General features: G+C 41.9%; 1 protein-coding gene across 1 annotated transcript; it reads left to right on the forward strand.

Moving 5' to 3' along the window:
* The first annotated feature begins 290 nt into the window (after window positions 1-290).
* Window positions 291-13,258, forward strand: NUF2 (NUF2 component of NDC80 kinetochore complex). The gene is made up of 13 exons (XM_032192326.1): window positions 291-413; window positions 575-649; window positions 2,669-2,745; window positions 3,472-3,533; window positions 4,384-4,481; window positions 5,079-5,152; window positions 6,858-6,954; window positions 7,714-7,776; window positions 8,464-8,601; window positions 9,477-9,617; window positions 10,391-10,566; window positions 12,274-12,409; window positions 12,869-13,258. The coding sequence occupies exons 1-13, from the start codon at window positions 291-293 to the stop codon at window positions 13,016-13,018; spliced, it is 1,410 nt and encodes a 469-aa protein (XP_032048217.1). The 3' UTR covers window positions 13,019-13,258.
* The last annotated feature ends 14,110 nt before the right edge of the window (window positions 13,259-27,368 follow it).

Consider the following 27,368-nt stretch of genomic DNA (forward strand, 5'->3'; position numbering starts at 1 on the left):
CTCCTCCTGGCACCTTCCGAGCCTCCTCGCAGCTCCCGGGGCCGCTGCCCGCCCGCAGGGGGCGCCTCAGCCCCGCTCAGCCCCGCTCCTCCCCCGGCCGCCGCCTCCCTCCCGCCTCCCCCGGCCCCTCAGCGCCTCACGCCGGGCGGTTGGCCGTTAGGGGCGGGGCTCCCTTCACTCCCGCCTCTTAGCCACCCATCCCCGCCGCTGATAGGCCGGCCCCAGCCGTCCATCACGCCGCCGGCCAATGGGCGGCGGCGGGGGGCATTTTGAAGCGGCGCGGCGGCAAGATGGAGGCGCTCACCTTCCCCCGCTACAGCCCCGACGACATCGTCACCTACCTGCGCGGACACCTCCTGGCCGGCGCCGAGGCCCGCGGCCTCACCAAGGCCGACCTCTTCGCCAACCCCAAGGTGCTGGGTTAATGGCTGGGGGCTGCGTTCCCGTAACGGGGCGTCAGGGCTCGAGCCGCCGCCGGGGGGGGGAGTCGGGGGGTGTGTGGGGTCGGTCTCGGTGGTTAATTACCTCAGGAATTAGCCGGGGGGGTGCTGACCCGCCTCCTCTCCCCTCGCAGCCTGAGGTCCTGCACATGATCTTCATGAGGATCCTGCAGAAGGTGTATGGGATCCGCCTGGAGCACTTCTACATGGTACGTAGCTAGTTGCGGACATAACAGAACATAAACAGAAAAAAAAATCCTGCACTTTCCACACTATGCGTTCAATTGTCTCCCTTTTATCTTATCTGGCAAGTAACATTCTGTGTTTTTGTCTAATCAAATGAGCAGGAGCTTAGAAATCTCTCCTGTCTTGCAGAATACCTGGTATAGGGCATCTTGTGTGTGTGAGGATTTGTATTTAATATGTTCATTAATATGTTCGTTATGCCTCATAAGTGAGGCAGCTTACAATGTTTGCTGGGGCAGGACCAAACGTGTGCCTCTGCATTAGCCATCAGCATTACCACCACAGGCTTCTTTCAGTTTGGAAGAACCTTCCTAGGAAAAGGCTCTTCGCTGAGGCAGTGGCTGGGAATGCTCCCCAGAGGAGTAGTCACTGCACCCGGCCTGCTGGAGTTCAGGAAACCTTCAGGCCACGCTCAAAATACAGTTTAATTTTGGAGTGGTTCTGTGTGGAGCCAGGAGTCGGCCTGAGTGATCCTCACCAGTCCCAGCTGTGGGTATTCTGTGGTCTGTGAGGTGCTGCTGAGGCCCCGCTGATTTGAACAGCCCACCTGGTCTGGAAGCTAGCTTCATCCCAAGTTGCTTGTAGAAATATATAGTGGTTTTGTGGGTGTCCTCCCTCTGGGTATTTTTATTTTTGTTTTATGGCGAGGAGAAGGCCTTCTCCCCAAAGGAACTAGAGGACATGAAGAGCTCACTCACTACAGTAAACTATAAGAAAATTTTCTGTGATTAAGCTGTGGATTTCAGCTGTGGATTCTTCTCTGATATGCTGCAGGTGCCAGAAATGTCTGTAAGCCCTCAGAGGGGCTGCACAAGCCCTGTGGAGGGCTGTTAAATCTCAAGGTGTTATCTCTGGCCTTGAAATAATGTTTTGTCTTCTTGGGCATCTGGCTTTGGCCATTGCTGAAGGAGGGTCTCTTACAAGGACCAGTCTAGAAGGAAAGTAAAATGTGCCTTTTGTGTTTAATCATTTCCACCTCTGAAATTGAGAAGAAGGCAAGGAGAAGTGCAGTTAGTGGGCTGGGCTAACTGATACCTTGTTGATTAACATTTAACTTACCCTGTTTCTGCCAGTCAGGAATGGATTCCTGACAGCAAGAGTAAATGGTATTGTCTTGTGCTGGTTTTGGATAAGTTGAAAGGGAAAATCATATGTGCCTGTGACAACTTAGTCCTTCAGACAATAACATCAGCTGGGATATTGTATTAATGTGATTTAAATCATCGCTCTCTATGGGTACCTCAAGGGAGGCTGTAGCGAGGTGGGGGTTGGCCTGTTTTCCCACGTGCCTGGTGACAGGACGAGGGGGAATGGGTTTAAGTTGAGCCAGGGGAGTTTTAGGTTAGATGTTAGGAAGAACTTCTTCACTGAAAGGGTTGTGAGGCACTGGAACAGGGTGCCCAGGGAAGTGGTGGAGTCACCATCCCTGGAAGTCTTCAAAAGACTCTTAGATGTAAAGCTTAGGGATATGGTTTAGTGGAGGGCTGTTAGCGTTAGGTTGGAGGTTGGACTCGATGACCTTGAGGTCTCTTCCAACCTAGAAAATTCTGTGATTCTGTGATCAGAAAAAGCAACAGTGTACTACTGTCTTCTAAATTCTTTATTTTAAGAGTTTAATGTTTGGTTTTCAGATCTTTAAAGAAAGAGACAATCCTGCTGTTTGTTAGGTGTCTAATGCAGAGACTGTTGTGATTCTATTTTAAACAAATCAAAATGGTGGATTTAAATTGAATTCCAGCATTTGTGGTGGTGTTGCTTTAGGTATTGTTGTCTCTTTCAGTTTTGACCAGCCAAAATAGACACTGAAAATAATCTGCTAACTAGATAATATCCTTCTGCTTCTAACTTGTGTTCCCCAAGGATGGGGAAACAAGTATCTGTCTGTATGCTTAACCTATTTGAATGATTTTATGTTGTGGAAGTCATCTTCTGTGGTTTCTTGTAAGTATTCTCTACTGACGTGTTGACTCTTTATTCTTCAGATGCCCGTCAACGTTGAAATAATGTATCCGCAGATATTTGAAGGCTTTCTACCTGTTTGTAATTTGTATATTCACATGTAAGTACAAGATAGCATCTGTTCGTTTGTTCCTCCTTATAAAGGTTCCATTTACTAGAAACTTTTGTGGGTAGTGGCTCTGCCACTTTTTGGCTCTGAGTGAAGTGAAGTCTGCAGATAAATGAAAGACAGCAATGCTGTAATGCAGGGTTATTCTCAGCAGGCAGCAATCTTGTCAAAAATAATGTATTAGCTTAACTATATCTAGCCTCCTGTGAGGAGGCTTATTTTAGTCTTATTTAAAAACAAACAATAAAAACCCTAGCCATGCCCCCCAAACAAGGTGGGGTATTATTCTGTTCTTTTACTGGCTAGAGGTTCATTGTTACACCTGGCAGAGGGATCTTGGGTACCTGTTGCATGAATCTGCTGTCTGAATTCTGTTTAGACTCCTTTGTTGAAATGTGTGCTAGTTTTCCCCTTAAAACAGAGATGAAGCTTCAGATCTGACTCCCTTAGTTAAGTGAAGGAGTTCATTAATTAAGGTAAAAAGTTGATCTAAAGGCAAGTATTTTGTCTATAGAATTCCTTATGAGATACTGTAAGAATACCAGTTTTTAACACTGATATCTAGTCCTACTATTTATTCTCCTGAGACATATTGTGTCATGTGTTTGTACATGTGCTCTGGAGTGAGAGGACAATAACTGTCTTCAGTAAATGTATATAGCACAAAAAGCGAGTGCTGCTGACTGGAAAATAAGGCTGTATTCTGTTTCCTTACAGGGAGCGCTTCCTTCCAGTGTGCCGGGTTAACGACTTTCAGATTGCTGATGTTATAAATCCAAGTAAGCGAGTGCATTGTCAGCCTTGTGTGTCCTAGGGTGGATATCTAGATATCGAGGTGCTTTTTCTCATTTGGCATAGATGGGTGTCTGCTCCTCTGCTCCTGAAGGTGGTCTTTAGACGATGGTTCTAGTGAGTGGTTTTCCACCTTAGTCCCTATGTAGGCTTGTCCAGTTAAATAACTGAAGAGAGTCTTGTGTACTGGTCTTGTCTTTTGATCTGGAGAGCAAAGTGTGACAAGCTTTTAATAATGTAGGGATAGGTGGTAATGAAACTCATATGGCATTCCGGAGTTGCTAGGAAGAATATCTTATGCCAGTGCCTAGAACTAATTTCATTTTTGCTTCATTCTTTCCAACACCTAGCTTTGGTGATTCTGGTGCAAAGAAACTTAGAGTTCTTAAGAATTGTCTTCTCTATCACTTCTGTGTCTGGCTTGTCTAAGACATTTGAGAACGTTGTAATCATCTTTCACGCAGTTCACTGGGAATAGAGCCAAAATGTCCCTGCAGTTCTAACAGCTAGCTTCAGTTAGCCAGAGTTACAGTGAGGTTCAGTCTTCAGGGCTGTAGTCAAACATTGACGCTCGCTTAATTGTGGAGCTGTGTTACTAGTCTTTCTACTAGGTGCCATTTTTATTTAAGTAACATAGAATTGCTGAGACCTTGTAAGTTCATAGCTTGGTGCTGCTTTTTGTGTGGTCCATGAAACCTTTGCAAGGTAAGCAGGGAAATAACGAACTTGCATGTTTTTTTAATTTGTCTCTTCTCTGAACTGTGTTTTGCCCAACTTCTACATGATTGCAATGGAGGTGTAGACCAAAATAGTGATGTTTGGTTGTTTCCGTTTCAGAGGCAAAGAGGACAGCTCGCTTCTTGAGTGGCATTCTCAACTTTGTGCATTTCAGAGAATCCCGACGTGAGACCTACTTGGAGCTGCAGATGAACTATGTAAGATTGGGTGCATGTTACTTAAGCAAGCACCTGGAGTAGGTTAGCATTAAATATACAATTGGGAGCATAGAGGTAGGGGATTTTAAGAGTATGTGTAAAATAACACGAGAATCTTAAATACAGCTGAGTAATATAGGAATGTACCCATTTAATATTAAATAAAACTTATTGTGCAGCTACATTAGACATTATAAGCGTACACAACTACTGTAAATGGCTTAAGAAAAAAACATTGCTCTTAAGGAAACATCTCAGTTAAGAATAGTGAGTTGATGGACTAGTTGATAATGTAAAAGTTTCTGTATGGTACCATGGCTGAGTTACCACTTAAGCTATCATCTGAGTTTTTTCCAGTAACTTATTTGATTGTTCAGTTCAGCCTTGTAAGTGAAGGTTTGACAAATCACTTTGAGAAAATATAGATGTAGCTCTTGTTGAGCTGAAGCTAGGGCTGCAGGCAGTTTCTTTTCTGAATATCTCAGTAGTTCAGGGATTGTGAATGTTATGTGAAATAATGATGAGTAGAGTTCTAACAGAACTTGAGGAAAAACTATACTCCTCTAAAATAAGTCTTCATGAATTCTTAACTTGCAGAAATTAGCTATGGAGAAACACCAGCAACTGGAAACAGCAAATCAGGAGGCAGCTGTGAAGCTGGAGAAACTGAAGTAAGTGTGAGGAGCAAGTGTTGTGAGATGCAGTATTTCTTGGCTTGCTCAGTGTGTGTGCACAATGGGACGCCTAAACAGGAACTGGATATTTGATTTCAGTGATCTGATGGAATTGGCTGATAACAACTGACTTCTTTGAACTTGATCGCAACATTGTGCAGTTCAACTGGTGCCCAGAATCCCTTTCCATCTGTTGGAAAGCGCTTTTTAGACTGTGAGAGGCATGATTGCATTCAGTAACCTGTTTTTTGGTGTGTGTGTGAGACTAGATTGCTACAGATAGTGGGATCTAAGTGCTACAGATCTAAGATGCTGTGAGTTGAGATACTAATTAACCTTTGATAATGGGAGTGAAACTCATAGCTCATTGTCAACATTTTTCTTTCAATTGACAACCATCTCCTCCAGCAAGTGCTGTCACCAGGTGCATCCACATGCCTGTGGTGGTTTCACCCTCCTTGGCAGCTGAACTCTGCTATAGCTGCTCTCTTACCTACCCCTCCTCAAAGGAAGAGAGGGAGAAAATATAATGGAAAAGGGCTCAAGGGATGAGATGAGGACAGGGTGACAGCTTGCCAATTACTGTCTCATGGGCAAAACAGGCTCAATGTAGGGAGACTAATATATAACTTACTGCCTATCACTAGCAGACTAGAACAGTGAGAAACTAAAAGCAAACTAAAAACATCCTTCCTCCCATCCGCCTCCTTCTGCCTCCTCCTACTGAGCAGCACAATGGAATGGGGACTGTGGTCAGCCCGTAACATTCTCTCCTGCTCCTTCAGAGCCACTCTGCCCCTGCTCCACGTGGGGTCCCTCCCATGGGATTCTATCTCTTCCAAACTAATCCTCTGCTGGTTAGCCTCCTTGGGAAATAAGCTCATAAGTGCAGAGATGTTTCTGTTGTGTTGCACTCACCCTTAAAGAAGTAGTTCTACTGGTATTAGGCTAGAAGAATTGCTGGCAGGAAGTTAAAAATGTGACTTTAGGAGTATGTAAGTGCTTTGAGAGAATATTTTGTAAATTGGGGGACTAGGATGAAACTTTCTTGCTGTTATAGTTGTTTTTTAGTGAGCTGTTTTTATTGCTTATATAGCTGTAGGAAGTTCGTCTTTGACTTAATGGATGGGTAAAGTTGCCTTCCTCAGTTATTTGACGTGGGTGCCCCATTCTCTGTTTCAGGCCATTTAGTCATACTGACTGTGTCTTTGCACCATTAAGTTTTGTTTTGCTTGTAGGTAATAGGATGAAAAGATGGCTACTTTCCAAGATAGCTTTCTGTTTAAAAAGCTCTTCCCTGATAACTGCTCCCAGTATGCGCAAGGCAGGAGGTTTTCTGGCTAGCAGTAGTTTTATCCCAATACAAGCTGTTTCTGTGGCACGTAATATGCAAACACCGTAAATCCAAATAAATTGGTAGAAGTGTTGTGCTTTTGTACTTGTTTTTATTTAACGTTATCTTAAAATTTACAGTCCTATATTAAGCCTGTATCACTTATTTCTGAAATAGCTCTTCAGAGTACGCTTCACCACCAAAGCTTTGTAAGCAGGGGAAAATAAGTTGTATTAATTTCAGGCTACCTTAACCTGATCCATGATGTTGCTGGCTATAAACTCTTTGAAAGAGTGTTTTATCTGCTGTACACTGCTGACCTGACTATAATGATGCTGAAACTATCCAACACCTTTATTTTTTGTTTAGTACTGTTCCAGTTGAACAGCAAGCAGAGTTCAAGCAGCTGTCAGATGACATTCAAGAACTGGAGCAACTGCTAAGCCATGACTATCGTCGGAAAACAGTATGATATCTTTGTTATCCTCTGAACTGCTGCCATTGCTTCTGATCACGGGTGTTCCTTAGTTCTGTTCATTCTTCGGGTTTGTCCCCTGCTTCTACAAAGAATAAAAAGGACTTTGGTTTAAATCAGAAAAGGTCATTGCAACACTGTGTCCTGTCTAATCCCTAGCATCACCTGTGAGGAGTGTGAAACATGCATGATATCAGAAGTGTATTCAGCTCTTCCTTTTTGAAATATGGTATTGTGTTGACTTGAGAGGTCCCTGTAGTAATCTTAGAAATATGATGCGTATGTTTCTCAAACTGTTTTCTTTCTGAATTCAAAGAAGGAACTGGAGGTGAGCTGTGGCAGGAAATAGGATGATGGTAGGAAATACGGTCACCCCAGTGGAATGACTAGCAAAAAGAGTAGGGTTGATCATAGGGTGGGGTAACTTTCCAGCAGCGGCACCTTTCACCTGAGATCCCATAGGTAACCTTTTCAGCTGCGTTAGAGTGAAAAATATCTGATTAGTATTTTTTTTATTACTTTAAGCCATGTCACAATTTTTAATAATATTAACTATGTGCTTGAATTCTGTATGACTGGTGGCCTGGTGTTAACTTTTCTCAAAAATGGTGCCTTTTAGACTGCAAATTTGTATTCTAGTCATGGTGCTCCAAAGAAACTATCAGTGGATCTCTCATAGACAAATCAGTGATAGAAGGGCAAAGGAGCTAGTAGCTGTAGAGATGTTTAAACTTGTTACTTTTTTCTCAGGCAGCTTTGCAAGAAGTGATTTCACAAAAAAAGTCAGATATTACAGAGAGGACCCGAAAACTGGTAAGTACACCTCTGTGTAGGCCTTAACATAAATCTGTGTTCAGCTAATAGATTGGTTTTCTTTCTAAGATCAGATTATTCTTGGAGCTAGGTAATATTAATATTGTGGTGATTACTAGCTGTCTTTTCTTTCAAAAACTGCTTCAGCAGTTTTTTTTTTCTGGAAACATTTCTGCAGTAGCCTGCGTTGTTACTTCTTTAAAAAGCCCATCCTTGCAATGTAAAGCTGTACATTCAGGAAGCTCATCATGGGCAACAGTTCTGAATGTTTGAGAGGCTACAGGCTAGCTTACATTCATAGAATGGCTAACGAGGCAGCCACTGAGCTGGCTGGAGAGAATTTAGGAGGTTTTTGAGGGGTTGTATGGGAGGGTCTGTGTAGGAGCGATCTGCTAGCCATGGGTGTTACCTGGAAGGACTTTTGTGGAATGCTCGTTAAATACTGTTCTTGCAACTTAGTGCTGTACCACTGTAGACATGTTTAGGGAGCAAAGTGGACTATTAATTGTTTTGAGTGAGAATGTTATGATATTTATTTAAAAAAAACAAAAAACAACTCCGAATAAACTTCCTAATGAGGAATGGCTTACAGAGGAAAAGAATGTGTCTAGCCTTAAGATCCTGACAATTCTGCTTTACTGTTAGCAATGTAAGTGAACAAAAGTACATCTTTGTCTTGAAAACTAGAATGAGCTTAAAGTGACAATGGCTACTTTGAAAGAAGAACAAGAGCAGCTAAAATCAAAAATTGTGGAGAGTCCAGAGGAAATGAAGAACTATATGGAACTGATGAAAGAGACTGTCAACAGACTCAAGAAATCCAAGGTGAGGTTTTTCTTCCCTCTTCCATGTGAGGAGGTATTCGATTAGGAAGATGCATGTTTTACTGAACTTACATAGTCTTCAACTGGTTCTTGAATAAGTTATACTTCTAGCTAAAAATCAACATACTGGTGGTTAGTCTCAAATGAAATCAAAACTTCACAGAAAACTGCAGACTTCTGGTGTTTTTTTTTTTCCTTTTTGAGAAACGAAGTTGCAGTCACTGGTGCTTAGTCTTAAGAATAATTGTTTACTTGTGAAACTAGGTGTATAGCTCTTGAATTTATTCTTTCCTAACTGCTTGCTCTGGAGAGATGCCAGTATTTTTGGCAGCTCACAAATGTTCTTAGATTTAAAACGGTTGCTTTATGCTACCTCTTTTCTCATTCATGGTTTCTGGAATTGCTGTCTGTTTCTACTATTATGGTGAACTCTGAGCTCTCTTCCTAGTGTTTTTGTGCTTTTTTTTATGGCAATGTCTATTCAAAAAAGTTTGTTCATGAGCACTCATGAATCTGTGAAGCTTACCTAACTTTCTCTCCCTCAGGACTTTTGTTCCAAAACGTGGCACTCTTATCGCTGTAATTCCAGATACCTGTTTTTGTTTCATATAACTCCTGTTTTTGCTAGTATTGAACTTCTTCACTGTACAGTTTTTCTGTCCTCATAGCTTTTGTAGTAAGCTGGCTGATTCAGTGCAAATCACTTATGTCAGTTTTCCTGTGTTTTTGTTTACAAAGATCTAATTTCAACAAATACACTGGAATTAATATTTAGTATGTTAAACAATGAGGGAATGGGCATAAGTCAGTATAAATTAGTGCTGTATGAAATAACTGCTGAATTCTTAAGTTGTTCTATTAATACTTCTTTTAAAGGAAGAGGTTATTGAGAAATACGAAGGTTACCGAGACCTAGTTGAAGCTCTGCCAGCATGCCAGTCGGAGGTGCAGTTATATCAAAAGAAGATGGAAAGACAGGAAAAAAATGTGGAGATACTGGCCAGTGTGTTATCAGAGGTTTGTATTCCCCTTAACCAGATACAATGTGGGTAAGTTTAATATCAATCCAAGTCAGGCAATCAACAGTAAACATCTGCTTTTTGAAAGTGTATCTCATCTGCCACCAACAGAAAGAATTCAGATTATGAAAAACGTCAGTAAAACAGATGCTACTTTGCTGTATGTCGCTAACTAATGTACTGTTGACCATTTTTAATAATCAAGCCTTTGTTGCCATAGAAACCTGACCTAAAATAGTTAGAACTGTCTTGGGGTTGTTGGTAGGAAATGATGGAGGAGGAAGAAAAGCGAGACCCAGTTTCTTCTGCCTATAGGATAGAAACTAGAGCAAGAAATTACCACTTCAGGACTATTTCACATCTGAAGTGCTTTAATTTTACTGATGTTACTAAGCTAGACTCTGACTGGTGAAATGGTTATCTTAATAAAGCACCTTGCTAGGTGCTACTCAACTGTGAGAATGCAATTGTTAAGAGCATTTGGGGGGAAAAAAATGTAATCTTTTGGGGGTGTTCGTATAACATATTCAAATTAAAGTTGCCTAAGAGTTACAGCAGACCTCCTAGTAGCTTCTAGAATTGACACAAGTAATAGGATCTTGTCCATTCACATGTATTTCTAATCAGAAACTGAAATATTAGAGGGAGAACTGGTTAGTAATCAATCTCTTAAAAGGCAAGAAGACGGTTCTAATCTTAGTCAACTTCTAACAGGATATATGGTTTTATTTTCCCTATTTAATTTGTCTCTTTACTTTTTACATGCTGTAGGTCAGAAATCTGGAGGACCAACTTGAGAGTGCTCAGATAGAGCTGAAAAAGGGGAAGACAGATGAAGTGTCCTTGAAGAGGCTGGTCACTGCAAAACATGAGAGGCTGTCTACAGCTGAAATAAGGATAGAAAAGAAGCGTGAAGATGTTGAGCAGTATAAGCAGTCTGTGTTAGAGTATGGATGAGTTGATTTTTTTTTTCTGCCTGGTGCTACTTTATGTCTTTATGTGCTACCAAAGTTCATGTCTGGTACAAGTGTGTAGCTTAGCAGTAAGAGGAAAATGAGTGATGTAGGATAGCTTTGCATGAAGACCAGTAGCCCTGCAGGCAGGGACTTGGTGTCTCAAATCAATAATTGCAATGTGACTTGACAGCAATTCTTTTATTGGATCACTAATTTAATTTATAATGCTTATTCTGGATTCTTTTATCTTCTTAAAGAGAATGTCACATTGGGATAATTTTCCAACATATCAGACTTCAACAGAGCCCCATTTGCCTTTCATGAATTTTTCATAATTTCCCTTGCCACTTTTGCTCATTATCAAAGATGTTCAAGACCCATGGGGAAATGGGGCTCGTATCTCAGAGGAGTATTATCCTGACATGATGCTTCTAAAACAAAAGGAAAAGTGTCATTTGATCAAAGCCTCTTAGCCCATCTTCTCTTCTACTGTATGCTAAAGGCAAGTTGCACAGCAGTGTTTACAGCGCAGCGGTCGCTTCTGCAGTAGCAAACTGCAGTGTTGTAAGGTCATGGCTTCACTGCGAGATTTGAAGTGCTGAACTGTGGTAGAGAAAGCTCATTGTATAACTTTTTTTTTGGTACACTGCTAGGAAATGAAACATGGAAAATTATTGGCTGGGGTAGCTTAACTGTGGTTGAAAATAGCTTTTTCCGCATAGCTGAGAGGAGCAACTAAGACTTAATCATGCGGAAAGGCTTGTGTGGTGTGCAACAAGGCAGCAAGATTCCCAGGCCTCTTTTGCTCTTCATGTAGGGTATTGTATCAGCTAAAGGATATTGGAAGGAAAAGTAGCTTTTAATTTAAATAAGGAATGAAAATAATACCATCTAATGCTCTTCTATACTAAAAGTTGCTGCCAATTTGTTTTTAATGTGTTAGATATTTCCCTTGAGAATTGAAATTAGATGTTTTGATAAGAAAGGGGAAAGGGAGTAACCTTGGTTTGAAAACAAGTTTTCACTGATGAATAAGAGAATGTGTCCTGATTGTTCCCTTGAGATAAGGAAGCTATAAGTAGGCTTTCACTAAGTTTGAGTGATTTCAACCATTCTTTAGAGAAAGCAGCAGCTAAAATTCCAACTGTAATTATTGTGCGAATGTTAAATATAAGTTGGTAAGTGTTTTACACATGAAATCAGAGCCGATCTCCTGTTCCCACAGTAACTCTGCTGATTACATGGTAGCTCCCAATTGAAGCTATCTCAATTTACCTGCGAGCTGGGGTGAATTTGGAAATTGCATGCATGAATCTATGGGATAGAGCTCTAACTTGGTGGGAGGGAGTCTGAGGATGAGGAGAACATGTACTTAATGCTTCAGTGTAATTCAAAGTCAACCCTATCGCTTTTGCCATAGACCAGCGGGTCCCAGGCCAGAGCTGGCCTTTAGTCAGGGCTTTCTGCTCACATCTGTTCTACATGGTTCAGAGGTTGGAAGATGCAGCATCCACCTGCCTGCTGGGTCACTTCCATTGGAGTCCTTTGAGTTGTCTTGATTGGCAGCAACTGAAGATATTCAGTGTATTGCTGTAACTCCATTCTGAATTTTACTTCCTGTACCTATGCTGTTCTAGGTTAAGGATCAGACAAATTGGTTGAATAGCTCCATACTAACTCTTCTTCTCCCACTTCTAGGTATTGCAACAGAGTTCAGGAAAAGAGAGGTGCTGTGTATGATAAAGTGACAGCAATTCACAATGAAATTCAGCAGACAAGGTTCAAAATTCAGCAGCTGAATGAGAATGCTGAAAAAGAAGAAATGAAAGCCAAAGTGAGTTGTATGGTTTCCCTGGCTATATTTTTTTTAATGGAAAAAAAGTAGAAATCCTGTCAGGTTATAAGTAGAAGATGGCAGTCTGCTTTTAGCATCTCCTTTTATCTGCTCATTGCTGAAGTACCATCTGTGTTGGGAGGACAGGGGTAGCAGTCACTGAGGCAGAGGTCTTGGTGATAGAGATTAATACGGAATGGGGCAGTACCAGTGTGAATACTGTGCTAGTGCTGGTGTTTGACAAGGCAGCAATAGTGAGTGTTAAACAACATGTCGTAATACTGGGGTTTTGCTTGCAGCTGTTCCTATTCTTAGATTGTTTTGTAACTTTCCTGTATTCTGTGAATATTTCCTATGCCAAGGACAACACTTTAAAATCACTTGTGACCACCAGGCCACCTTCACTTAAGGTTTATGCTTTGTAAGGATTTAAGTTTGAATTACTTTTTCTTCTTCTAGGAAATATACCTAAACCTGAAGGCTGGACTGGAGAAGCGTCATGACTCTCTCATAAAGACAGCAAAGAATTATGCAGCCTCAAGAGAAGATAAAATTGCTGAACTGCAGAAGGGGCTGCTTAGCATTCAGAGTCCTAGAAGTAGTTCTTGAACCTGCCTCTACTTGTATTCCACTTGCATTATATTTGTCTTTGTATCTGAACTCAGCAGCTTGTGCTTTATGTGCAATGGGTAATTATTCCAGGCAAAACCCAACTTTCTCTAAAGCCATGTCAGGACATATTTAGCTTTCTAGACAGACCCTGATGCTGTGAGCTTCTTAATGTGGGTAAGAAAATGCTCAGTTTCACCTGTTTGTATTGTTTTGGTCGGTACCTAATTTGAGCAGTAATAGTCAAGTCTTGACTTTTTTTTTTGCCATTGAGACAGAATTCTGCTTTCTGTAGGAACTGTTACACAAATTTTAATCTTGGATGACCTGGCTTTTTGGGCTGGCCTGAATGGACATACTGTTCAAGATAAGGCAGTAATAGCTGGTATTCCACGGACACTACTGAATTAAAATTAAATCCTGATGGAGCAGTAGCATCCATGTAAATGTCAAATTATTCTAGTCATGATGTTGGTGACTGTAAATGTTTAAAGGTGTTGTTTTAGTTAACAGGTGAGTACCTCTAGATGCTGAAACTTGTTTCTACTCTGTGTAGTATTGGACCCTCATCTGTCTTAAAGTCCGTGTTTGGGTGCTTAGTACTTTTTAAAATAAAAATAAGTTACATAGATGAATATTTGTAATGCCACTTGTGATGGCACTCAGCTTGCCATAGTGTTTTGAGAATGTTTTTGGTTACTTCAAGAAATAAAATGTTAATTTTTAAAATAGCTGATACAAGGATATTTAACCCTATTTCTGTTTTTTCCCTCCTACTTTCCCAACTGACTTAGCATAACATTCCAAGTGGAAAATAAAATTTTGGTTTGTACACTTGTAGGAATGTGTACTAAAAGCTTTCATAATGAAGGGGGGAGGATTCAAATCTGTATAGACAACATCTTCCTGACTTGTGTAATTCTTCAGCTTCTCTTGGAGGTGCTAGCAAGTCAGTTAGGAACAGTGGGTGATCTTCTGAAGCTCTTACTGAGGCATTAGACTGTTCTAAGGTTTTTCTTTGAGTTTTCTTTTTTACATCATAGCACTTAAACTTCAGTGAAAGTCTATGTTAATCTGCAAATTTTAACCTAGTACAAAGTTTCTGGTACAGCTTTCCTATTTCCACCACATACAGTCTTGAGTGTGGTAGGTCACTAATGCAACTTAATGTTTTTAAGAGAGTGAATGTGTTCTTCATCCCAACAGTGCTGTGCAGTATTTCTCTGGTGTAGAGACCAGGTAAGTGTAACTGCTCATGCAGTTGATCTTTCCAAGAGATAAAGGTGTTAAGTACATGCAAGGCACAGGAAAACTCTTTGTGGATTTAATGCACTAGGCCACATGTGGAATAATTAGTGATGTTTTGGGTATTGTGCTTTGAAAGTGAGCTTTTGTATTGAAACTGTATTTCCATGTTGCATGTTGAAGTATTGTTCTCCATGTGCAGGGGTGGAGAAGCCTTCTATTTTTTTTTGCTCCATTTTCTAAGCCATAGCATAGACTCTAGTCTGACACAGCTCCATTCTATGGGAAAATGCAGCTTTTCGTTGGCAGCACTCACTAATGAATTTGATGCCTGTGTAACGCAGCATGACTACTGTTTAGGTATTTCCAGACTTAGAGTACTTTGGAATCTCCAAAGACAGCAAGGATAGAATTTTCCTTGAGATTTTTTTGCAGTATCCCTGCTTCTCATGCCTGTCTAGCCCACATGGCAGCCAGCAGCAGCGCAGGAAGCTAAGCGTTCCTTCTCTCAACTTCTCTGAGAATTTTGGGGTGTGGGTTGTGTTGTTTTACTTTGGGTGATGTTATAGGAGTTCAAGAACACTCACTTGACTTGAATTCTGTAAACATAGCAGCAGTGTTTGCTTTCTCATATCGACTGGTTGGAGGTGTTCAGCTGCTTTAACAGCTTAGATGTTACAGCAGCTCTGATGAAAGAGATTCACAGAAGCTTCAATTAGATGCTGCGAGGACTGTTTCAGCTACCAGTGTATTTTGACAGGAGTAGCTGGGAGGAAGCTGTGTATAAAGATAAGGATTCTTAGGTGAGAGATTATGCCTGTATAACCCAGTCGTTAGGGATCTAGGACAAAGTAAATGCAAACTTCTGGCTCCTGCTTTCAGGAGCTTTCTGACACCAGCTGTTGGGTGAAATAAAAGGCTGTAGTTTGGGGCGAAACAAAACTTAGGATATCCAGGGAGGTATTTATGTATTTCCAGTAGGCTCTTGAGCCTTCAGAGAAACTTGTCTACTTGTTCCCAAAATACCTATAAGCAAAACATAACAGAAGCTGTATTTTATCAAGAGATACGTGATTCCTAGTTGTGGAGCTACCTGCTGCCTTTCAAGAACTTGTATTCGTCTTCAACCATATGGCAAGGCAGTGGGGGGAGTTTTGTGTGACCTGAATAGCAGTGCAGGGAGAATGGCTTTGCTAAGGCACCATAGCTCAATTTCCCTCAAGAGGGCAGTGACATTCCAAATTTTCTTTTTTGCTTGTTTGTTTCTTTTAGTATTACTTCTGTCTAAAAGCCTATAATCCTCTGCTAAGCCCTAATTCAAAGAAAACAGCAAAATTCCTTGTTGAGACACTAGAGTGAAATTAGCAAATTAGAGATGGAAATGAATCATGGAGCTGAAAGAGGAGAATAGGCAGGCGAGGCTTAGTGGAATGAGAGCTTTGCAGCCTTCCCTGTGGTCTACTTGTGAAAATAATTGAGTGTCAGCAGCTACTATACAGCTTGGCATAACATTGTTCAAATTAGTAGCTTGATTTTTGCCCATGCTGCAGTGCTTCATGTACAACATAAAGCTTGCAGCAATCTTGCATTGTACGGCTTGGGCTGACGGGCTTTTTGGACTTGCTTGTTTCAAGTGTGTTTAATTACTGACAATGTCCTATAAGCAATAAGAAACCAAATCTTGAAAAGAGCAGTCTGTTAACATGGTTTTGAAAAGACAGTCTCTGCTCTCTGTACTCTTCCTTTAGATGGGCAGAAGTGGTTTGGCATCTTACGCCTGATACATGGATCTCTTCAGGGTGAAATCTTTAGCATTACAAAAATATTGACTGCACACACAAGTGTATTTGCAGCTAGATACTGAGTTTAAAGAACAACATGACAAGTTTTCTTGACTTCTAACCCTGTAAGCAAAGCTTACTCATACTGAGTGCTCCCTCCCTATCAGTGTCTGTTTAGTAATGTATGTGCAGCGTTGCCCCTTCCACTGTGTATGGCATCAAGTAATTTTGGCTACCCACCTGGGCAGGAGGAGTTTGTTGTAGCTCAGCAAAGTCTTTAACTTCTACTTTGCTAGTTTTATTTTACTGTTCCTGTATGTTTCTCCCTAGTTCTTCCTTCTCCTCTTGCAGGAGAGAGGGAAGATGCTTTGTTCTCCTTTGGCCCTAAGTCTGTTGCTTCCTACGAGCTTTATCCTTGGTTTAAAAAAAAAAAAAGGAAAACAGGAAAACTGCTGTTATGTCTTCGGCTTTAGACATCTCAAGACATTGTCTTGCTGTGCACTTGCTTTGTGCTCTGATTTAGCATGGTCTGGGTCTTGCCAGAGCTGTTCTCTAGGGAACCTGCAGAGATCAGGCAGTAGCTTAGATCACTCAGGACGTAAGTGTGAATGTAGGTTATTGCTCAGAAGGTCACTTTCTAGGAGTGGAAAGTTTAAGATTGTCTCCATGCTCACAGTCTGTCCCAAAGCTACCTCCTTTACAGCTGAAAAATTTTAGTTTGGGATTAAAAAAAGTATATGGTGGGAGGTGGGTTGATGAGAAGGCATGGAGCTTATCAACAAAATGATAATATGCAGCTGCTGTACTGGTAGGAGAGTGCTGTACACTAACACAGATGAAAATATTTCTTAACAGCTCAGATATATGAACAGCCAGAATATATGTGGACAGCACAGCTTGACCTTCCTGTTATTTGTGAGTATCCTTCCTTTGTACAGTCTGTGCACACCATAAAAAAGGTGTCTCCTGCCCACTAGGATATGCAGTTTTAGAGGAAGGACAGACAGGCCTTTGCTCCAATTTCTTAAAGAATTGGAACCACATTTGGTGCCTGTGAGAGTAGAACACATAGTGATATGGGAAATGAGTCAGCAGCTTGGATTATGGCTTGGCACTGTATGTGAACACAGCCTTAATTTTAAGAGGCTGTGTGTGATACCTCTTCTCCTCTTAGTATGTATTGTGGTCCTCGTGAAGGAAGGAAGCCTCTTTTTCTCTGTCCTGGTCTGTCACTTAAAGATAAATATCTATATGTATTGCTGGAAAAAAATGGTCTTTAAAACTGTTTTGGAAGCTCTCTTTCTGTCAGGCTTTGGTCAAAGTGAGGAGGATTGGGTTAGGTCAGCAAGCTTTTATTTTTCAGCAGTTCTTTTTGCTCTGGTTGTAGGATGGGCTGGAAGAGGAGATGTAGGTGTTTAGCCACTTGGTGGGGCTCTTGGCACAGACAGTGGTGATGAATTCATGTTTTGTTTCTGTCACAGCTTTGCTGAGGAAGCCAGAGGAAAACCGCTGAATCTGCAGCCTCAGAATAACAACTTTGCAGCTTGACATTCCTGTAGGCTAGGACTAGCCAGGACCAGGTAAACTAAAAGTTAATTAAAAGACTTTTTATAAAGATTTCAGAAAATTGATGGTCAGCTTTGAGCAAAGACCATCCAAGCAATGGTAAAAACCACTACGTCCATCTTAGTTTTGTCTTCTACCTGGAGGACATGAAGGGTATTCTGAGGTCACCTGTACCTGTGAAATGATGTTCTACTACACAGCAGTGGGAATAAGCTTCAAATTGTTAAGGGTAAGCCATCTATGATAATAGCGTAAAATAAACATCTTAGATACTTGGGATTAAACCTAGGAAAACCTGGTTAAAAGACCCACCACATTCTCCAAAGCTAAAAAGGGAAAGCTACATTACATGAGACCTTTTAAATAGAAAACTATACATGAGCTGATGAAACTCCACAGCGTTTTGCACTTAGCTGATCTCTCTTCTGTGGCTTTCAGTGAGCCCTCCTCATTTCTGGGATTTTAGCACTAACACTTCTACATGAACGTTGGCAGAGTATTGCTTCTGGTAGACTTTCTGGATGCCAGTGGGCTGAAGAAAGTGGTAGGTATGTATCAGCATTGCTGCAGTGTGCTTTTGTTTCCTCAACCCAAAGGTGTGAGTGCTCCCACTGGCTTTCTGCAGCCCTTTGCTCAGTGCCAGTAGGGTGACTCCAGAGTGGCAGAACCCAGTAACGGGTTTTTAAGAACTGTGCTGATCTCTTACAAGGTACAGATGGAGTTTTCAGTCAGTGTGTGTGATTTGAAGGGGATTGGACTGGGTTTCTTTCACTGTTTATCACCCTGTAGTGCCAGTGAGCCAGAATCAGGTTTGTCTCTTGCTGTGCTCTCTATTGTATAATGGTCCTTGAAGCTCTTTGCCATAAAGTGCCCAAAATGGACAGAGCAACAGGTAAGTTGTCACCTTTCTGAAGTGACACCAATGTCACTGTCTGTCCACATTCCTTTGCCAATCTGTACTATTGAGGCTGATTTCTCGTTTGGCATCTTCAAGGTGTTTGTGTATAGTAAATGATGAAGCCTGGGCTATGTGACACAATCCACAGGACCCTATATTCCTTGATTTGATGTAGTTGTCTGACTGTGCTGCAAGTACAAAGCCCATTTGTAGGGATTTTAGGTTTCTGTTTAGGTCTGGTCTCATTTTCTACATGTGAAGTTTGTGTGCAGAGCCATTGCAGTTTGGGAGCAAATCCCTGCAATGCCTAAAGTGGGACAGGTCCTTGCAGAAGCTAAAAAACAATCACTAGGGGTGCACATCCCTTACTCTGGGACGAGGGAGACTATAGGTGTGGTTTCTCCTTGAACGAAGCCCAAGAAGGCTCAGTTCTCTTCCCCCTAGGCTTTTCTCCCTTTTCCCCCTTGTTCACAAAGCAGAAATAGAGCCAGGTGTTTAAGAGCTGAATTTCCTGGTGGGGAGCAAATCATACAGTACTTACTGCACAAGCTGAGTTCAGAGGTTGTGGCAGTGATACTGCAAAAGGGTTTATACTGAAAAATACACTCACAAAGAGAACTGGACACTGAGAAAAATAATTCTTGCAAACTGCAAAGCCCACTGGCGGAAATTGGGAGAGGCCGGTGTTTGTAGAAAATGAAGTCACTGCAAACAAAAGGAGGGAAAACCCAGGTTATGTTGAGGTTTCCATAGCAACCCAATACTTTTCCTGGAAATCTCAAATGATGAGATCTAATCTATCTGCTGTTTAACTCTTACGTGCAAAGCCCTCTCCTTCTCAGCCTACCTGCAGTCCTTCGCGGTGTGCTCCGAGGAAATGGGTGTGCTGTCACTGTGCAACAGTCTGCATGGGGAATGATGTTTCTGCGATGAGACAGAGCTTGTCCTGTTCCCAAGTGTGTAGAAAAGGAAGAGCTCGTGAGGCAGAGGCAGTGTTATATGGGCTGGGTAGGGATGCCAGCTGATTTGGGGAGGGTTCTGTTTTCTGCAGATCCCAGAGAGGAAGGGGTAAACCAATACTGAGAGCAGAGTTGCCAGGCAGGTGCATTGCTGAGATATCCCACCCCTTGTAGGGTTTACCACGTTAAGGTGTCTGTGGAAGCCATGCAGCTTAGTGTGCGTCTGAGATCTGTAGGAAACTTCGTGTATATTTGGAAAGTTCATCCATGTGGCCTGACTTAAATGGCTTAAATTGGTATCTAGCTGTCCCTATTTGTCTGAAGGGCAGTGGATGTGGGGAATCTGTGATGGCTGGGGAAGATTTTTGTGGAGGGAGGGGCAGGGTGTTTGGGCATGATACAGGCAGGATGTCAGTACAAACCTTTGGGGTTTCCATTATCATGATGTTGGTTTGAAGTGACTGGCTGGTGCTTCCTGCTTGCAGACGATGCTAAATTGATCACTAAATTTCAGAGTTCCCATCAAACAACAGTGATAGACACTGTTTTACTTCTTTCTATCAGGGCTTATGAGTTAAGGGCATATGGGGATTCAGAGATTTTTACCTGTTTCTAGAGATGCTTCTATTTGGTATCTGCATGTTTCTTTTGATGAAAGGCAAAGCACTGGTAGGGCTCTGTGTGTTGTGGCCTTTGTCCTTACTGCAGGCCTTGGGACACTGGGTCAAGTGCTGTGGCCAGAGGTATGTGACATGCATGTAGCTGTCCTTTCTTTCTGTTAGAAACCTGTTGCATGGCTGATCACACAAGCTATTGAATTCCCTCTTCTGCACTCTTGATCTACCGAGTTCAGTGACTTTGTGGTTTTGAAAGGGGAAAGCAGATCATCCAAAGGATGACGTGCTCACTGTATGACAGAGACATAGCCATAGATGGGATTTGTGTGTTGTTACAGCCTTGTTAAGGGCCCGTCTGACTGTGCCCAGCCCCTCTAATGTTCAGCAAAAGCAATATTTTGCTTTGATTTTTTGTTGTTGTTCTGTTATTAACCTGCTGACGCTTATCGAATCCTAAAGATTAGTGGATACCCAGCAACTATCATCATGATATTTAGAAGAAAACCTGTTCAGAGGGGTTCAAAGAGCAGCAATCCAGGTACATGCAAGCAAATAGGAAGCAGTGCTTTAAACCAGTATCTGTTAACAAACCATCCCCCCTCTTTAAACATTTATTATATTTCCTCGTATTTCTCCTGACAGCCACCTGTTCAACTTCTGACCTGTTTGTAAAAATCTGCACACCATCTATCAGAGGGATACGTGCACTTACAAACTTCTGTTCTGTGGGCATTAAGTAAATTATTTCTTTAAGATCATATGGCAGATCTATAATTAATTAAACCCTCCATGATATTAGCGCAAAATAATTTAGCCTTTCTAAAAAGGTAAATGTAATTTGCCGATCTGGTATTTGGAAGAATGCTTTCCCCAAAATCAATTCCTTTAGTTTCCAGAGAATAGAAATGAGAAGCAATCTCATTTTAATTATATCTCTTTATTGCTAACAAAGGAATGATTTATGCAATTAAATTAACTGGCTAGAAAATTATTCTCAGCTGGGCTGTCCTAATTCTTTGCTTTCTGAATTGCAGGCTCTTACACTTCTCTATGTAGATTAATTTTTCTGATATGCAAACAATGCTCCTTGTGTTCATTTTTAACATTTTTTATTCACAGCTCCCCTTTTCTTAGTGTCAATGACATGAGTAATATTTGTGCACTGCTGGGCTCTGATTCAGGCCTTTTTTTATGTAGAAAGATGGAAAAAATCTTTTCTTTTGAACCTCATTATTGCCGGTGCAGAGCAAGGTTTTGAAGTTTTCTTATCTATTGCTGAGAAACAGCAGCAGGAACATGGAGGAAATGCAAAGATGTCAAAAGATGAAAACTTCTGAAGGAAAATGTATCAGCATTGAGAAGACAGGTGAATTTGCAGCTACTGTTAAGAAAGCATTATTATGCATTTCTCTGAAGCCCATCTTCCTGTAGCTGGGTAAAAAGCTGGAAACACAAGGAGGGGGGGAAAAAATGTTCTGTGTTGCACACAGACTTAATAAGGAAAGAATTTAGGATTGTTTTTTCTGCCAGGGATTGCCTTGCAGTGGCTGGCCAGAACATTGGCTGGTAATATTTGGGCTGAGGGGAAAATTACCATGTAACAACACATTGTGACCATGTGCCAACACAGTCTGACATCTTCTGAATGGGGCATTGGTGTAATCTGCTGCTTTAAAACAGCAGTGAACATATTGCAGAGCACGTGTTGGCTCTGTCTGAGCCGTCCTGCCCTCTATCAGTAAAGATGTGTCAGCTGGTCAGTGTTTGCTGTGTTGGCACTCTCACACTGCTATCAGATGGCTTTGAAATAAAAAAAAAAAAAAAAAAAGCAGAGTTTTGTCTGCTTTGGTATGCAGTGTTTTGGGTGTGGGAAGGTCTATGTCCTTGGGATTTGGGGTGGCTTCTGGTTTTTGAACTTCCAGATAGGAAGGATAGAGCTGTGTTCTGAGCAGGATGAAAAAGCACCTAGATTTTCCAAGGACACCTATGGGACGAACCATTTGCAAAGAAGTTTGCCCTTGGCTGACAGTCACAGTGACTTCCCTAGTCCTGCAAGCTCTCTGTGCTGGGTGGCGCAGGTATCCTGCTCTGCGGGTACCTTGGCTTATACAGCATAAAAATCATATCTTAAATGTCTGAGGATGTTGTTGGGGGCCTGCTCACAGGTAGTCTGTAGAGCACGCTATGAGCTCAAAGTGATCTAGACACATTGAAGAAATGGTTAGAAATCAATAAGATGAAATTCAGGACAAAAGCTACCTTTAGGGGGGAAAACATCTGATTTGAAAAAAAGAAAAACTGCCTAGGGAAGCAGTATTGCAGGGAAGAATATAGGTCCATAGTGAATCACAGCAAAGTGAGTCAGAGTGATGCTCCTTTAAAAAGAAAAAGTAATCTCGTTCCTGGAAATATTAATAGGAGCATCATGTGCAAGTGCTGAGGGGGAGACACTACTATTCTGTATTATTTGGTGAAGTCTAGGCCAGCAGGATGCACAGTTCTACATGCTGCAATCTAAAATCCCCAAATGGGAAAGAACTGGGAAGGCATGACCTATGAGATAAGTAATAATGAGCTCCATAGAGGGAGGACAAACAATTTAATTTACAGTAAGGGAGAGCTAAGCTGCTACTAGGAGGACTTTAGCTGTGAGTTACGATGCGTGACACTCTCACCCCAGCCTGCCAGGTAAACTCCTGAACCCCCTGGATGTGTCCTTTGGTCCCCCCAGCTCCACCACCTTCTATTAACAGAGCAAGACCAAGCTCTCCTTCTGCTCCCCATTGCTCCTTGATTGCTGCAACATATGTAGGTAGATGGGTTTGTACCTGTCAGCCTCCTTTAGCTCCCCTTTAGCTCCTGTTCCCTTCTACTTGTGGAGTGAAACAACTTCCAACCCTATCTTGGAACAAATTCCAGAGGGGGCTGATATTGAAAGCTGCTTCTAGGGAGGGCTGATGGAAAGGTTTCATGTCTCTGCAGCCAGAAATCCTCCATTCCTTATGGAGTAAGCACTGGGTGTAAACCTATGAGGAACAGAGATCAATTATGGAGCAAGCAAAGCGATGTGCTGGTGGTGGAATTGAAAAGGCAACAAGGAAAGGAAATTAATTATAAAAAACAACAACAAAAAAAAACCACCTTTCCTACAGTTAATTGCAAGGTGATGCTTCACTGGTACCTCAGCTCAATACTGTTGTGAAGGGCACTTACAGACCACTGGAACCCTTCTAATGAGGCACAATGACAACTGCAACAAAAAAAAAGCACACAAAAGAGCCCACACCAAAACACCAGGCCAGTCCTCTGCTTTATTCTATTGAAATAAAGTATGTGAATGCTGCAATACCAGGAATTGTTCAGCCACAGTACATCTCCATGGAGCTGGGAGGGGGGGAGAGCCAAAGAAAAGCACTCCAAGTTGCAAAAATGGTTTAAAAATAAAGGTTGGAAGTGACATTTTGCACAAGCACAGTACTGTAATAGTAACTCTGACCTCTGGGCTGAACAGAGAGTACATAGGAATGTGTCATGCTCCCTGTGTCATGCTTCCTCTTCCTATGGTTCTCTGTGTCTGCATTGCCCTGAGAACCAGGGAATTGCTAATAGTACTGGAAGGAAAAGCACCCTAGAGCTGTGGTCTTCCCCCAGCCATCCCCCTGGGGAATGTTTAGGGTTACCCTGTGCAGCAGCTCCTGAAGCAAAGTTGTAAGGATTAGACCTCAAAAAACCCTCTGCTACAATCTGAGTTCTGGACTCTTTAACAATGGAAATGAGTGAGTTCCCTCCAGATCCCCTAATAGAATTAATCACCTCTCCATGGACCATTTCCCAAATGTGCCAGGATTTAATTTCACACTGACTGATATCCAGATGAAAAGCTGTCTTCCCTGGTAACAGAAAATCTTGCCTTCTGGACGGCTCCTCTTTGCTGAAGGTGTCTGTTCTCCCCGTGAGAAGATCCCTGCTGCTGTGCTTCCCTTGGTGATCCTATAGGGTCCTACAGAGATGGCTGCTTAGGAATGCTTTTCCCATCCCAGATCAGGTTTACTGCTTTGTGAAGCTACTGTAGGGGTGCTTTCTGCATGCACTTTTATTCCACACACTGTGTGGTATTAGAAGAACAAATTAGAAGAACAAATGGGATTTACCTGGCATAAGAAAGGTGCCTGAAGCAGGTTAGGGCTGTGCTCTCTGGGATTCCTTAGAAAGCTGGGTGGTATTTGAGGATTGTATCCATTTCTCCATGGCTTCCTTAAAATAGGAGAGAGAGAACACCGAAGAGTAAAGAACAAGCAAAATGGGAATTCTCACTTGTTTCACCCAATTTCACCATTTTTTTTTTTTTTAATGCCTAAGATTTCTTCTACTTTTATTCGTGCTCAGGTTCTGACTCTTGTGAAGCAGGATCCAGCTAAATGAGCTTGGATTTCCTAGCATCAGAGAGGGCATTTGAATAAAAACCAGTATTGTTAGTTTCATTGTCTAACGTTAAATTTTTAATGAACATTTTAATAAATATTAAATGAATAGCTAATATTCCTTTTTAAATAACAACAATACTTTTGTTTATGACAAATCCCAGCGATCTTAGTGCTAATAACAAAATCAAGTCGAAATAGTTTGAATCACTACATGGGAAGATGCAAGTACTAGAAAGCTTTATGTTGGCCTCGTATCCTTACTTAAGTATCCAACTGGCCATCAGTTGGACCTCGTACTGCTGATGACCAGGCCAAGCCCATTTTCTGCCTGCCTTATTGTGAGTTTACTCAGTCTCTTTAGATTCCACCAGTCACAGAAGGCAGGCAGGCTGATCAGGCACGACCTGCTCTCGGTAAATCCATGCTTTCTGTTCAGTCACCACCTTGTTCATCCTGTGCTGTCGTGCCAGTGTATGTCGTAAAGCAGCGTTGGATAGAAATCTGCCACCCAGGTCTGCTGGGATACATCAGTCCTGAGCCAGGGCCAGCCTGCTGCTGCTTGCCCTCCGTCCTAACCATTTGCAGCCCTTACCCTGAATTTTCTCTCTGATTTTTTTTTCTTTTGCTCCAAATGAACTCTTCCGACGAGAATGTTAGTGTCTAGATCTGTCTTAGCAAAGGATTGGCCACTCTATTGATTCTTAAAGGCTCTTTTGAACTTTTAAATATGCAAATAATAATAACTATTCCTGGTAACAATGGGCGTAGCATGGGATTTCTTTATTTTTTTTCTTAGATTTCTCTGTCCTCTGCAGATGCCACTTTAATGCAAATCCAACTTTGCGGATTGTGTTACCTATTGAAAAATAGTTTCAATTAGAAATTCAATTATACTGTCTTGGGGGGATGGAACTGACAGTTTCTTTGAATTTTGCACGTTATAGAAGGCTCCGAAGTGCCATAAATCTGCTAATTGATTTCTGTACCTGTAATGTTTGATTAGGTGTATTTTATTGTCTTCTTGGTTTTAATTAACCCCAGGCTTGTCAAAATGCTTCCACTGACAAAGAATATATGATGAACTGAGATAAACTCTATTAACAGAGGCTGACTTTTGTCAGTAATTGCTATCATGCATAAGAGTTATTAGAAATTATCGCACACAAAAAGAAACTGTACTTTTGGTAACAACTTTTATGGGCTGCTATAAATCTGTTGATGGTCCCCTACATGCAGGAGATAAGCGGCTGTGAATGACAAGGGGTCCGAAGGAAAATCAATCATTTGCTACATGTCTTATAAATATTAAGAGTGACAAAATGGGAAGAGTTATGAAGTTTAAGTGCTGAAAATTGAATGGATGCTAATGCACCTAAATTTGTTCTCATTAGAGATTGTGAGGGCTGTGGAGACAAGGGCACCGCTACCCCGGGAAGCTCTTGGTTTTAGTGAAGCAGAACGTGTTAACTCAATGGCAGAGCGCTGAAAGACTAATGGGATATCGAGCCATTTGCTTCAAGGCCCTTGGTTGGCGTCCAAATCTGGACTGTTACCACCTGGGGGCTGTCGGCTGCTGCAGGGGCAGGCACCCAACAGGCATGTTATGGGTGTTTGAGGACGGAGGCGAGCAGAGGGATCGCTGGACTGATGCTGCTGAGCTTTTATCCAAGAAGCAGTCGCAGCAACTAACTGAGGCATTTTACTGGGTGCAGAGGAACTTTGTGATGCTGCGAGCTATTTGTAAGGTCTGCTTTTGGGGAGGTTTTATCTAGGAATGCTATGGCCAACCTGGCTAACAGTCAGGCAAACCAAGAAAGAAGGGCTTGCATCTTCATATTTGCTAACATATCCACCTGTAAGGACTTATTTATCTAAGATCTAAAGACAGAAACATATGTGAATGTATGTGGAAGTCTCAGCATAAGTATTTGCAGCTGAACTGCGACTCCTATTGCAAATTTCTGCCACTGTTTGGTCTCTGGACCCAAAGTTTGTCCCAGGCTCTGTAGGAACGTGATGTTGGTTTGGGTGTAGTCAAACACTAGTAGCAGAAACACTGCATAAACTTATGGTTTGTATAGGTAAGACAACGTTTGCTAGTTGGCTTTTTTTTGTACGTGAACACAGGGGGAGCAAATACAAAACTAGAGAGCTGCAGAGGTGTACGTGCTTAGGAACTTTGTGCTCTCTGCCAACTTCTGCCCAAGCTTTGGACACTTGTCTGCAGCAATTTTATAGCTGCTTAATAGATCTAGATCTGTCTTGCTCAAAACAGTTAAATTTAGCTTGACTTTCCTCTATAGCTGAGAGGGTATTTTAAACTGATCTTCATTTTCTCTGCTGCTATTTTTTTTAAAGAATTGTCACAGTGACGTGACAATTTTGTGTGACTGCTTGAAGAAAGCAGGAGGAGAGTGGAGCCTTCTGGAGGTCATGGGCAGTCCTCAAAGCTGTTTGACCTGACATTGTTAGGATATATACCATATGATTAATATCCTAGGGAGCACAAAAACAGCTCTGGAGCCTTAATGTATCCCAAAAAATAGACTTTTTGGGGCAGTCCTTATTGGGTACTGGAGAGAGAGCTGAGGATGCCCTGCAGTGAGGAGGTGAGGCAGATCTCTCAGCCTTGGTGTGTTGGGAGCAGTCCTGCAGGCTGTGGGCTGACTTGCTGTGTATGGTATCTGAGCACTGCTTCCCTGTGCTGCAGCTCTCCTCCTGCACTTGTTAACTCCCCTCGTCATCGGGGGCACTTGGTGAGTTTAGTACCTTCATCCTTCTTTGTTTGTCTTAGTTATATAGCTCTGTTTAGGAGTTTCCATGCAAGTCTCGTGTGTGTGTGTGAGTGCACATATATCTC

This window comes from Aythya fuligula, chromosome 8, assembly GCF_009819795.1.
Source record: "Aythya fuligula isolate bAytFul2 chromosome 8, bAytFul2.pri, whole genome shotgun sequence".
Taxonomy (NCBI): domain Eukaryota; kingdom Metazoa; phylum Chordata; class Aves; order Anseriformes; family Anatidae; genus Aythya; species Aythya fuligula.

Excerpts from the sequence above, each read along its gene's own strand:
- NUF2 (XM_032192326.1), top strand. The coding sequence starts at position 291 with ATGGAGGCGCTCACCTTCCCCCGCTACAGCCCCGACGACATCGTCACC. Across the intron at positions 414-574 it reads ACCTCTTCGCCAACCCCAAG|CCTGAGGTCCTGCACATGAT; the intron begins GTGCTGGGTTAA and ends CTCCCCTCGCAG. Across the intron at positions 8,602-9,476 it reads ACAGACTCAAGAAATCCAAG|GAAGAGGTTATTGAGAAATA; the intron begins GTGAGGTTTTTC and ends CTTCTTTTAAAG.